General features: G+C 36.5%; 4 protein-coding genes across 4 annotated transcripts; 1 reads left to right on the top strand and 3 right to left on the bottom strand.

Annotated features, from left to right (window-relative positions):
- Positions 1–2,576: 2,576 nt before the first annotated feature.
- On the bottom strand, positions 2,577–3,705 carry LOC106305039 (allene oxide cyclase 2, chloroplastic-like). Its single transcript, XM_013741418.1, has 2 exons — positions 3,215–3,705; positions 2,577–3,103 (listed from the first exon to the last, which is right to left on the bottom strand). Exons 1-2 carry the CDS (start codon positions 3,444–3,446, stop codon positions 2,577–2,579), a joined length of 759 nt encoding a protein of 252 aa, XP_013596872.1. The 5' UTR covers positions 3,447–3,705.
- A 91-nt stretch (positions 3,706–3,796) lies between these two features.
- LOC106303104 lies at positions 3,797–4,576 on the top strand. Its single transcript, XM_013739461.1, has one exon. It carries the CDS (start codon positions 3,797–3,799, stop codon positions 4,574–4,576), a length of 780 nt encoding a protein of 259 aa, XP_013594915.1.
- Positions 4,577–5,315: 739 nt separating this feature from the next.
- Positions 5,316–7,606, bottom strand: LOC106307098 (methionine aminopeptidase 1C, chloroplastic/mitochondrial). The gene is made up of 9 exons (XM_013743964.1): positions 7,315–7,606; positions 7,177–7,219; positions 6,823–7,060; positions 6,583–6,744; positions 6,451–6,492; positions 6,222–6,373; positions 6,055–6,155; positions 5,921–5,968; positions 5,316–5,849 (listed from the first exon to the last, which is right to left on the bottom strand). Exons 1-9 carry the CDS (start codon positions 7,421–7,423, stop codon positions 5,704–5,706), a joined length of 1,041 nt encoding a protein of 346 aa, XP_013599418.1. The 5' UTR covers positions 7,424–7,606; the 3' UTR covers positions 5,316–5,703.
- Positions 7,607–7,687: 81 nt separating this feature from the next.
- LOC106307099 (AP2/ERF and B3 domain-containing transcription factor ARF14) lies at positions 7,688–9,114 on the bottom strand. Its single transcript, XM_013743965.1, has one exon. The coding sequence runs from the start codon at positions 8,931–8,933 to the stop codon at positions 7,899–7,901; it is 1,035 nt and encodes a 344-aa protein (XP_013599419.1). The 5' UTR covers positions 8,934–9,114; the 3' UTR covers positions 7,688–7,898.
- Positions 9,115–13,553: the final 4,439 nt, after the last annotated feature.

Raw genomic sequence — 13,553 nt, 5'->3', positions numbered from 1 at the left:
TTTTTTTAAAAAATTATAAATTACTAAAACTATTAGTCCCACAATGAAAATTTTGTTATCAGTAATTTAAATTTTTTTATATAAAAGATACAAATGATCAAAAAAACTATATGAGTAGAAATATCATTTAATAGACATTAATATTAAAAATATACTAAAATATATTATCTATGTCAATATCATTTAAATTTAATAACATAACCTATCAAATATAAAAAAAAATATTTTTTGGATTAATAAAATTGATTTATATGTTTGCACCAATTTAATTATATATTTAATAGTTACTGACTTTTAATTATTTAATATATATTTATTATTTCATAATATGTAAAAATATTTAATACATAAAATAATTTATATATATATAATGTGCTTGCGCGAGTCTTAACCTAGTTACTCATATACTCGCTCCAGATAAAAAGACTCTTACTCTCTAAGAGATCAAGATTGACGATGACTGTGATATATCTCAAACTGGGTTGGGTTTAATTGCAGGTTGGGTTTGGGTTGGGTTTGGTTTGGTTTATTTGGGTCTAAGAAAACTTAAACCAAAGTCAACCCATATTAATTTGGTTTGGTTTTAGTTTCGTTTGGTTTGGTTTGTGTTTAGTTCGGTTTAATTTGAACCCATATTAATTTGGTTTGAGTTTGGTTTGGTTTGGTTTTAGTTTCGTTTGGTTTGTGTTTGGTTTGGTTTGTGTTTAGTTCGGTTTAATTTGATTTTATTTGCGTTTGCTCAATTCAATTGTGTTGATTTTCTAATTTTATCATACTTCAGTTACAAAAATCTAATTTATAAAAACATAAAAATCATCATTTGACACTAAATCATTATTTTCTTCATATTTAAATGTAAATCCAAATATCACAATAAAAATATAGAAAATGTGATACGTTTATTTTATGTTATCATCTTCAAACCAAATATAAATATCATAGGAAACGTTTCGGTTTTGATCTTAATGTATGAGATTCATATTCTTTTATTTTATTTAGTTGTATTTATTCTATTCATTTAGAAGTAAAATGTATAAATTATATTTAATTGCTTAGGTTAAAAAAAATAAATATATAAAACCTTAGTATTATTAGTATATTTAATTAATCTAATAAAAAAACACTTCGGCTTTTTGATTTGGTTCGGTTTAAAAACAAACCAAACCATTCGGGTTGCAAAAATAGTGAACCAAATGGTTTAGACATTTAATTTGGTTTGGTTTAGATCGGTTTGGGTTCAGATGGGTCGGTTTGGATCGGTTCGTTTTTTTCCCCCACCCCTATATCTCATTTCTGATGTGAAGTCATTCAAATCCATGTGAAAGATTAAAGTCAAATTATTTTGTTCTCTATTATTTTCTACTAAAGATTAATAGTTTTGTATTAACATTCTTTAATCTCACATGTTCATTAAAATCAAGTGTTGCCTATGTAGTTCAAAGCTCTAGACTTACAAGACTTATGGAAATCTAATAATGGTAATGTAGTACTATATATGTGTTTTGAAGTTTTGGCATATTGAATGAGGAGAAGGTAATTTACACAAATTATTTTATAGTATGGGTATCTGAATCTCCTTACAATACAACACCTTATAAATCCACTTTTTCAATTCAGGATTCCAATCACCACATATTGAAGACAGAGAAAAAATAAAATACTGATTGAGAGGTATATCGGAATTTTTTTTTAATTCAGGATTCCAATCACCACAAGATTTGAAGAAACATTTCGGATTTTTTAATCCGAAAAACTCTTTGTAGTTTGATTTTAGAGTTTATGCCTTATAGTTCTTTATATTATTTGTACATATAGTTTCAGTAAGTTTTAAGAAACAAATTATTTACTTTTAAAATCAAGTATGCTTTGAAGGAGTTTCTAAGTAACTACAAAACTACTGACGAAATCTGATGCCAACATTTAAATCGGCAACCATCCATGTATTTGAAACATAAAGAGGCATGACCACATTCTTGAGGGAAGCTCTATGCCCAGACGTCATGTTCCAGTAGAATACATACATTGTGAACGCTATTGTGTAAATCTCTTACTCATAAGTCATAACTATAATGAAAAACAAACAACAATAATTGGATGACTAACTTAATCGTTCCTTTAAAATATCAGTTGTTATATTCAATGGTTTGTATATTACATAGGGTACCTTTTTCTATAATTATAAGATACAACCTATGAATAAAAAATGCATAAATAAATTAAAGTATTTTTATAGTTCTTTATTAAAAAGAACACTTTAATTTATTTATGCATTTTTTATTCATAGGTTGTATCTTATAATTATAGAAAAAGGTATCCTATGTAATATACAAACCATTGAATATAAAAACTGATATTTTAAAGGAACGATTAAGTTAGTCATCCAAAAGAGTGAATTTGTTATTCATAGGTTGTATCTTATAATAGCTAGGCACTCTACACTTAGATTTAAACCAATGGTTGGTTCAGTGAGAACCTGAATTGGATTAGTATGAGTATGAGAGTGAATTTGTAACTGCCTATAGTTCTTTATTAAAAAGAATATTTCATTACACTAAGACACAAGAAGCATAATGAATTTAATTAGTATAGTGACTAATAACTCCGCTAGGCTCCAATGTCTTAGCTTCCGGCGCAGGCTTCACGTCCTTGGATGGAGAAACCGGAGTCCCAGTGAGCTCCGCCGGCAAATCACCAGCAAGACCCTTGAGGTAAAAAGTGTAGAACAGTTTTGTCGGATACACAAGCTGTTGAAGCTTGACCTGTCCGTAAGCACCTTCGAATATTCCAGTGCCACCGGTGATGGCGAGGAACGAATCTTCGTACGTCATGTACGGTCCTTGTACGGACAAGTGACCGTAGTCGCCGAAGTAGAAGCTGTAAGTGGCTTCGAACCGGTCACCTTTCTTCTCCGGGACGTGTGCGATCACGACGCAGAGACCGGCGGTGATTCCCACGCGCTTCTTGAGGTCGCCGGTGTAGAGTTTGTTGGTGAACGGGACGAGATCTCCGAGACCGAACGTTAGGCTAATGACGTTTTTCAGGATTTTTGGGCTGTGTCGGTCTAGTTCGTTGAGCTCGTACACGCTCAGTTCTTGAATTCTACCTGAATTTTCAAGAACAAAGAAAATAAAAACGAGAACACAATTTGTGAATTTGAGATAAAAAATATATGAAATGTCCTCAAAAGACAAAAAGAAAGGATCAATGAACTTACTTGGTCTGGAATTTTCGATATGTCCGTTCTGGGAGAAAGCTCGGGACAGAGTGAGGTTCTCGGGAGTGGAAATTGAACGAGAGGAGAAACCCGAACCGTTGGATGAGATCCCAAGAGTCTTGAAGTGTTTAGAGAAACCGAGAAGAGAGTTACGATGAGATTTGTGGTTACAGGAGAGATTGTTGAGAGTTGTCGTGGAGATGGATTGGAGAGACATCGCATAAGAAGCCATTTGATCAAAGAGACTTGACGTTGTGATTTGGTTGAAAAGCTTTGGTTTATGTTTTAGTGAGTTTGAGTTCTACGAATGTATTGGGCTTAAGGCCGCTAAAAGAAGTAAACTTGGTCAGCTGTTTGAAGCTTGTGTGGCGTCTAACTTCACAGCAATCCTCATTATGGGTTCAGTGGGCCCGGGACAATATATTCCAGACTGGAAATTTCTGGACTGTGAAGGATAACACTTCTTTGGGATCTTGGATGTGGCGAAAATTGTTGAAGTATAGAGACAAAGCAAAGGCTTTTCACCGGATGAATGTGCAGAATGGACTATCAACATCATTTTGGTATGACACTTGGACAGACATGGGACGTTTGATCGATTTGGTGGGAACAAGGGGATGCATTGAGATGGGTATTAGAGCCACAGCTACAGTAGCGTCTGCGATAGCACGACGCAAACGAACTCACCGGGTTGATCTCTATAACTTGTTTGAGGAGGCTTTGGAGAATCAAAGACACAAAATGTCAGATAGAGCAGATGTCCCCTTATGGCAATACAGTGAAGACAGTCATCGGCAGGTTTTCAATACAAAAAGAACCTGGAACCTCATTCGGCAAGTCCACCCTGAGGTCCAATGGCATTCCGGGATTTGGTTTCAACATGCGATCCCAAAATATGCTTTTTGCACTTGGTTAGCTACTCACAATAGACTAACTACAGGTGATCGTATGGCTGCTTGGAACAGTGGCATTAACCCTCTATGCATCTTCTGCAATCAAGCGATAGAAACTCGTGATCACATTTTCTTCAACTGTGCGTTCTCTGCGGAAGTGTGGTCCCTCTTAATGAAAGGGCTTCTACGTTCTTCCTTCACTACGGAATGGGGTGCACTACTCCAACTAACAATGGACACAACACTGGATATGAAGTCCAGACTTTTGTTGCGGACTACTCTGCAAGCCTCGGTTCATTCGGTATGGAGGGAGAGAAATGATCGACGTCATGGGGCCACGCCTATGAATCCCACCTTGTTAGTTAAGATGATTGACAGGCAAATTCGTAACTGGTGTCTGACAGTAACAGCTACGGGCCACAACAAGTACGAAGCTTTGTTGCAATGCTGGTTTGCTTCAAGGGAGTAAGCTATGGTTTTCAATCATTTTGATCTTTCTGAGTTTTCATGTAAGAGTCAGTAAGATCTAAACAGTCACACTTGATGTACAAAAGTTAGTTTTCTTTGAATAAATTTTACAAAAATTCAAAAAAAAAAATTCAAAAAAAAAATAAAATAAAAAATGGTGTGTGCATATATATACATATTGTGATGATGAATAGTGATTATTGTGATAAGTTAAACGTGCGTATAAAGTGGATTCCATGGTCGGCACGTGTGTGTGTGAATTTGAATTTGCGTTATTGGGGCAGACTGAAGAATTTGCATTTGGTTTCCATGGTCGGCACGTGGAAATGGTTGGTCCATTGTTTTTGGAACTTGGATGACTTATGGTCGGTCTCTACTAACTACAATCTTGGGCCAGACGTAAAGAAAATAAGACATTTGATTTTAAATGCTTAGAGAAATAGCTTAGGGAACTACTTATTACTTATTAGGAATGGTTTTGTCGCTTTGGAAGGTTTGGACGGATAATGAAACAAATAGATAGGTCAGAATAATTGTGGTTAGGTTAATACGAAACAAATGGATTGGACGGATCAAACAGTGCAGAATAAACGGATTGGACGAATTGTACCATCAATAAACAAAACAAAAATATGAATGGAACTTATGATAATAATATTTTTCATCACCTGATAAAAATTTAACTAAATGAGAATTTCGTTTTAAAATTACACTTAAACCGCCATACTTTGGATCAAAAATAGCTCATAAAACATGAGACCCAAAAAAAAAACACAACGCAAATGAGGAACATATGGTTTATCCCCTCCGCACCGTACTTATTCCGGTACATCTCTCAAAGCCAATGATTATGTATATAGCCTGTTCTTTAAATATTTAGTTTATTATTTATTGACCACAAAATTCCACTTTATAACACAAATGCTACTAGGTCTTTTCTGCACAATGACACTGATGTAACAACCGCAATGTGCCTACGATTCGTATGATTTAGAAGATGAAGTCGTAGTACACCAAAGAAACAATCTAACAGATTCTTGAATGGTTAATTTAACTAATGCTACACTTCCTAACACAGAGACATGAAACGTCAATGATTTAGTTCTTGAACATTGTGTATATAATAGTTCATGATGTGGTAAGAATTTCTGCACCAGATTCGGTGATTAGAATCGTATGTTCAAACTGTGCAGACGGACCACCATCTGCTGTCAAAATTGTCCATTTGTCCGGCCATGTTACAAACTCGGTGGTTCCAATGGTGAGAATTGGTTCTGCAAGACTCAACGTTATAAAAGAGTATATAATGAACTCATTCAAGTTGTATAAGAGAATGATCACTCACCAAGCGTGAACGTTTGACCTTCAATCATATAGCCAATTTCAAAATCATCTGCGATAAAAAAAAATATACATTTTCTTCAGTGAAACTCCACCGTTAAGAAGACTTCTTGAAGAAGCCCTTTTGGTGTTACTTACAGTTTTTATGGAGATATATAAGAGGCTCCGAATGTAATACAGTTCCTACACCATGCCCTATAAAGCGCTCCATGTTATAGCCATGCTTTTCAGCATGCTCACTGTTGAAAACTGGAAGATTACTGAAACTGCGTATTGAAACATGGATAGTACTACTATTACACTACCTGATGATCTTCCCAATTTCCTTGAAGCTTGCTCCATCTCTGCAAACCGATATACCCTTCTCCAAGCATTGTTCTGTGACTTTCACAAGTTGTATAAGACTCTCATCGACATCTCCACAGAGGAAAGTCTTTGACGTATCTCCATGATATCCCTGATTAAAAAAGTGCTACTTACACAAGTATAAACTTGATTGAATATTAGCCAAAGAAAAGAAGCATGAAGACTTACATCCAAGTAGACTGCGACATCAATGTTTATAATATCTCCATCCTGAAAATAAAACAAGGGTTTGATTGGTGATATACTACTATGAGAGAATTATATTTATTCTTTCGAAAGCAAGTTTCATACACTACAAACCTGTAGCTGACGAGAGTCTGGTACGCCATGAAACATGCATTCATTCACTGATGTACAAACACTTTTAGGAAACCCTCCATATCCGAGAGGTGAAGGGTAAGCACCAAACTCAATAACCATCTTGTGCACTGCTTTGTCGATCTCATCTGTGGTAACAAATGGCTGCAAGCATCATCATCAAAAACGTAAAGACTCACATTTAGCCAGAGACCCACAAGAAAAGAGCTGATCTTTACTTACTCTAACTAAAGTTCCTGCGTAGTTTAACACACGAGCAGCGAGCTCGCACGCTGCTTTCATTTTAACGATGCCTTTGGAGTCAGGAAACTGATGTTCACTTGATATCTTTGGCGGTACGGTAGATTCAAGGTATGGAGGTTTTGGTATGTGATCAGGAACAGGGAGACGAGGGGAGACTCTTCCACATACTAGAGGTGGGTTTCTTTTGACTTGTAATGTGTTTTGAAGTTCTTGAATTCTTGAAAACACACATCAAATTGAAATATAAATGTAGCGAAAAAATATATTATTATCATTATTGTAAGTTTATAAACCAATGTTTTCGTACATTCAAATAATAATAATAGTGAATACCTGCTTATTCTAGGAGAGAATGATGACTTCTTCTTCTTCTTGCCTGCGACAAAAGAAGAAGAAACATCAAACTTAATACACATAATTCAATTTTCTTGAAACAAACAACGGAAGTGGAGAGCAACAGTAACGGCAAACCTGACAGCAGGAGAGAGGATAAGTTGGCCGGAGCTCCGGCGAAGTATATCGGCGGCGTTAACTGACCGCCGTTAAATAAAGAATGGGATTGAGAAATTCCGAACGACATTTTCGCTGGCGAACATTCTAAAAAACCAAAAAGGTATAAATTATAACTTAGAAAAGACGATTTTAATGGGTCTTAAACAAAAAGGCCCATTTTAATTACGAGCTAGACCCACACAGAAATACATAGATGATTTGATATCAAAATGTCAAGACATTTCAGAACTATTATGATTCATTTGAAAGTTGAACAAAAAATTGCTATCCACGCATATAATTCATATTAGAATAAAATTAAATATACAAAAAGAATATAATGATCCATTAATAATATTATTGTGTATTTTCTGTTTCATATATACTTGTCAAAATTGTTTTTCACGTGTTTAAACTTTTTTGCTGGAAAAGTTTCTGCCAACTTTAACTTTGTGACCACTTAAATAATAAAGGTTCCAATAGTAAATCATGTCGGCAACAAGTAGTTAAAAACGTTTTTTTCCCAGGAAATTACAGAAAAACAGACCAAAGAGAAAGAGTTGCTAAATTGTAGTTACAAGGCGTTGCTTTTTATTACACCTTAAAGACAGCATCTCCGTTTCTTCCTTCATTACGAGATCGTTTTGAGACTTCAAAGAAGTAATGTCAACGCCGAATAATCTCACAACCACCCGACCCGTATCCTGATCCGACTCGCATTTCGATTTCCACCCAATATACAACTGCTGATCTTGACCGTTGGATCTTTTAAAACTGATCAAATCACCGGCACACAATCTCTTCTCTTTAACGAACCTGCTCCAACCTTTAGTCAACACATAGCTTTGACTACTGTTCCAATACGAGTAACGGAACCTCCACACTTTTCCGTTAACGTCCTCGAAATTTAACAGCGTCAATCTCACGGAGACGTCTCCTGACAACGGTAACGGAAAATGTTTCTCCGCTTGGTGTTTCGGTATCACTAAACGGTTTAGTTTCCCGACGTCACTTGGCGTTACCGCTTTCTCAAACAGAGTCTCCGCCGTTTTAAACCCCGTTGCTATCCTAACGGCAGCAAACGCCGTCTCCTTCGTGTTTCCCTTACCGTGTAGGTTACGTTTCATCTGCTCTAACTCCTCTCTGTAAGTGTGTTTCCTCAACATGTCAACGATCTCAGCTTTCGAATGTGCGTTCAAGAACTCGATTTCGTCTCCGTTATCTAACGTCGTGTCAGCCTTGAAATTCGTGACGGCGTCACGGCCGCGGAAACGGTGAGCTGCGACGTCGTAAGCACGTGCAGCTTCGTCTTCTTCGTTGAAAGTGCCGAGCCACACTCGCTGGTGCTTCTCGTAAATCTGAGCTCCCCATCTTCCGTTTGGCTGAGGAACGACGCCTTTGAATCTTGACGACGGGAGCTTTCTTGATTCGGCTTCGACGCCGTTCTCAGAATCCAAAACCACGCTTGATCCGCTTCCCATTCTATACAGACTCGCCGGAGATGACGACTTTCTTGCCGTCGCCGGAGGAATCTTCGCCGGAGTATGAACCGAATCTGTACTTGTTGAGCTCTCGTCAACACTACTTGCTGCGTCCATTTGTTTTCTTTCTTTTAAAATTTGATTAAGAAATGTAAGAATCCACAAGAATATTGTGAAATTTGAGAATGGAGAGAGATTGATAACGTGTATGAAATTGAAATGTATGTGTGAATGAGTGTGAATATAACGTGTATATATAGAGAGACATGAGGGAAATAAGAAAACATCAAGTGCATGTATGTATTAATATTCTTTTTTTTTCAAAAATGTGTAATAATATGGGTTTATGTGTGTATATGTTGTGGGTCAACTTAAATTCACAAGAAGGTTCTGCAAATGATATAGAAAATAACAAAAAGTGTTATATATATATATGTGCAAATTAAAAACTTTATAAAATAATAAGGCACTATTTTTTCCAACCATACAACACATCAAGCTTTTCAAAATTCACATTTCCAAAACTGGCTTTGCTAGATGATGCATGTATCACAAACACAACTTAATAATCTTCTATTAATTTGAAAAATATTTTTGTTTTTGCGTTATATAATTATTCAGCATAATTTTGCTGCCAATAAAAAACTGTTTCGCTATTTAATTGCTATGCTATTTTTGCATTCCATATTTACTTTGACGTACCAAATATCTCCAAGGTTTGCTATGTCAGATTTGCTTTTTTCAACCTGGCAATTAAGCTATCTTAAGTTGGCTATCACTTTTCAAAAATACAATAAATCAAAAATATTCTAACATTAGATTTAGGATTTATTGATTATTGTTAAGTATTTTAGTATTTAGAAAGTGAGAATTGAGTTTATAAACTTGTATAAATATGTTATAAATTATTTTTAATATTTATAAGAGTTAATTTAATTTTTAATTACAAATTTAAAATATTTGTGAAAATGGTTATCTTTGAAGAATACATTTGAAAATGTTCAAATTTATCCTAATTTCGAATAAATATCATAGAGAAAGGAAATATAATTTTTTATCTCAATCGTCTCTCTCCCTCCCCCCCCTACTCATCCTTAACATAGCGCTGCGGCCTTACTCTCTCCGTTTCCGGCGGTCGACGGGCTCTATTTAACTGTCGACCTCCCACCCTTTCATCCGCTTCATAAGCTTCAGTCTCTCCTCTGTCCCCTCTGCTTCCGTATCCTCCTCTGGATCTCTGCTCTGTCGGAACTAACCAGATGGTTTAGGGTGTTCTAACCCTCTCTGGAGAGCAGGCGAGGCGAGGCGGAAGGGGAGATCTAGAGCGTGACTGCCTCTCCTCTTCTCCAACTCCGCCTTATTTTTCTATTGCACTCATCCCTCGGCGATTAAAGGTTTTGTAGAGCCTCTCCTCGAAGACTCCATCTTTCGGTGTGTGGCGGAGCTGAGACACTCCGCTGAGGGCCTCTGCCATTATCAAGCTCTCCTACAATTTTCCAAGGTGTTTCATCAGTCGTCGGCTGCCTTATCTGCTTTTATTTGGTGCGTTCGGGTTTGGGGACTTAACTGGTGACTGAAGCAGAGTCATCAGAGGTTTTCATCCGCTTCACCATGTTTCTGTAGACCCTCGTGAGTCCGTTGTGCTTCAAAGGCCATAAAGGGATCCACGTCTGGTTGTGTCTGCCTCTCCCGCTCCTTTACTCCAGCTATTCTCCAAGTTCCTCTTCTGTGTGGAGTGGCCGGATTCAGCCGCAAACCGATGGCCTGCTTAACTAGCTTTGTTTTTTCTAGAACTCGTTAGACTTTGTTAAGTTTGTAAGTGTGTTTTACTTTTTTTGCATACTTAGCGCCAATCGTGCTTTCAAAGCAGAATGGGATCCAAGGTAAAACTTGCATCAATTGTTCATTTTCATAGATGATATTCATATTCTTAGCAAAAAAAAACAAAAAATTGAAAGATATTAACAAAAAATTATATGAATATGTTGTGGGCTGCGTGGGAAATGGGACCAACAAGTGGGCTCGGATGGATAAAAGAGGTTCACATGAGAAATTGAATATTGCGTTAGTAAAGTTCATTCCCCCTGGTGATTTTGATATGCTTATTTACAAGTTCGGTGTTCAAAAGAAATCAGTTATTATAGGCCATGTTAGTTTACGTGTCGCGCGACCTGCGACTTGCGACTAAGATTACGTTTGTTTACGTGTCGCGCGACCTGCGACTTGCGACCTGCGACTAAACCTGCGACCTGCGACTAAAACTATGTTCGTTTACGTGTCGCGCGACCTGCGATCTGCGACCTGCGACCAGTCGCGCGATCAAAATTTTCTTAATTTTTAGTCGCTGTTTTTTCGGGCAACTTGAATGGAAACCCGCGACTGGTCGCGCGATCAGTCGCGCGACATCAAAACGAACAACAACCTGCGACTTGCGACATACGACCAATCGCAGGTCGCATGTTACGCGACAGCAAAACGAACAACAACCTGCGAACTGCGATCAGTCGCATGTCGCAGGTCGCGCGACACGTAAACGAACATGGCCATAATCATATAACTAGTAGGATTCACTGTTACGGTTTTATTTCTTTCTCACTGATACTTAAATATGTTTCTTTTTAAATCTCACTGAGTGTTACATGCATGGGGAATCTTTTGCAAGCATGAATCATCCATGTATATAAATGCGATAGGCAATGCTTATCTTTATTCCATTCTTCGTATATTTCTTAAGCATCTATGTTCCGTATTATTTTCTTCTACTAGTATGGGAGCATGCGTATGATGTGTGTAAATGGATGGGATCGTAATATAAAAAAATAAAGTGAGCGAAGAGAGATTTGTGAGTTGTGATTACTTATATTTGTCGTTAAACATGAATACAATTAGACATTAAGGGTTTGTGATTTTTGTAAGCTATAACCTGATTTGTGTCCATAAGATATATATACACAAAATTACATAGATGTAAATAGTTCATATATTTTATGATACTGGCCAATAGTCATATGTAGAATAATGAGATGATTAGTTTATATAAAATAAGTTGCCTGTAATTGTCAACTTAAAAATTTAAGCTGCTTATATTATTTAACTAGCGATTTGATTGGTTTTGTTGATTTCTCTTTTTTTGGTCAAACTCCACTTATCATTAACGGTTAAAAAGCTTAAACATAATCTTCAATCTCAAAGAGATTGTTTGCAAACTGAAACAGAGCATTCTTCGAAAGCCTATCGGCTTGTTCGTTACAAACACGAGAGATAAACTTAAAAGAGATAGAGGTGAAAGAGTTTATCAACACGTTAATGTCATGGAGAATCCCTCGGAATGCGATCACAGACTTGTTTTATGTGATCGTATCAATGAGACATTTAGAATCTGAACAACAGATTATCTCTTTGAGACCAGCGGAGACAGCATTCGACAAGCCTTCTTTCATCGCTAACGCTTCTGCTACTAGAGCTGAAGCTATATAGCGTCGAGCATCGGTTCCGTAGAATATTTCATTGCCTGCTGAGTCTGTACAAACCCAACTCAGCCACCTGCAGAGGAAGTTCCATTCCAAGTACCATCAGAGTAAACAAAGCTCACTTTTGTTGGAGCCTGAGGTAGAGTGTTCTGATTGATTTTGTCGATATCACCTGTTTGTGGATGGTAAGAATTATTAGTATGCTTTGTATCACTTCGTACCGCTATAGATTAAAATCTTATTCTAGCTAGTGTTTACAAATTGCGTAAGGTTACAGTTGAATAAATGATTTATAAATTAAGATATTATAGCTACATAAATATTATATTTTAATATATATTCATTGAACAATATCATACTTTATATTATAAGAACGTTCAACCAAAAATATTTGCTATAATTTTTTTTGAACATTAATATATATTTATAATATAAACAAATCATCTGATTTTTTTTAACATTCATTGAACAATATCATATTTTATATTATCCCATCGATTCGCTGGTACATTTGGAAGGCGAAGAACGACGAACTCTTTAATGAAAAAGTCGTATCTCCGATTAACACTCTCCAATACGCATCCTTCGAGTCAGAATGTTGGAGGAAAGCTAGTGAAAATGAGAAAGAAAACGAAGATCACGACGATCCTCCTCCTACTACGGAGGATTTTCCAGTGCTTCCTTGGATACCCTGAATCCCTATGCGTCATGTATCAGTAATGGCAATGTCAATGGTTTAGAGTAGAGTTTTAAGGATCAAATGGGTTCTGAGTACTTTGGGCTGCAGCATGCAGTAGGAGCCTCTCAAATCTGTATACTGAGATGGAAGGTTTACTTTGAGCAATCTCATATATGAGAAACATGAGGATAACCTCGGTACGATTCGAGATAGACTCCTCGGACCTAGTGGACATGACTACTAACCCGATGGAATGGCCTAAATTCGCGATAGAGATTTAGATGTAACATAAATTACATGAGGACTTCGAGGATGTGAGTCTGTCTCATATTCCTCGGGGTAGGAATGGTCGGGCGAACGCACTAGCAAAGGAACCAAGGAACATAGGCTATATTTTCTTCCATATAGATCAGATCTGGTTAGACAAAGATGCTCACTGAAAGATCGGCTCGTCTGCCACCACTTAATCTAGATTAGATGGACAGCTGACAAAAGAAAAAAAATTCTCCATAAAATAAGTATTTTTATAATTATAATAATATTTTAATGTTTTATAATTATATACAATGCATTAGTATTTTTCAGTTA

This window comes from Brassica oleracea, chromosome C7, assembly GCF_000695525.1.
Source record: "Brassica oleracea var. oleracea cultivar TO1000 chromosome C7, BOL, whole genome shotgun sequence".
Classification (NCBI taxonomy): Eukaryota; Viridiplantae; Streptophyta; class Magnoliopsida; order Brassicales; family Brassicaceae; genus Brassica; species Brassica oleracea.
This window is presented reverse-complemented; position numbering and strand designations above follow the sequence as displayed.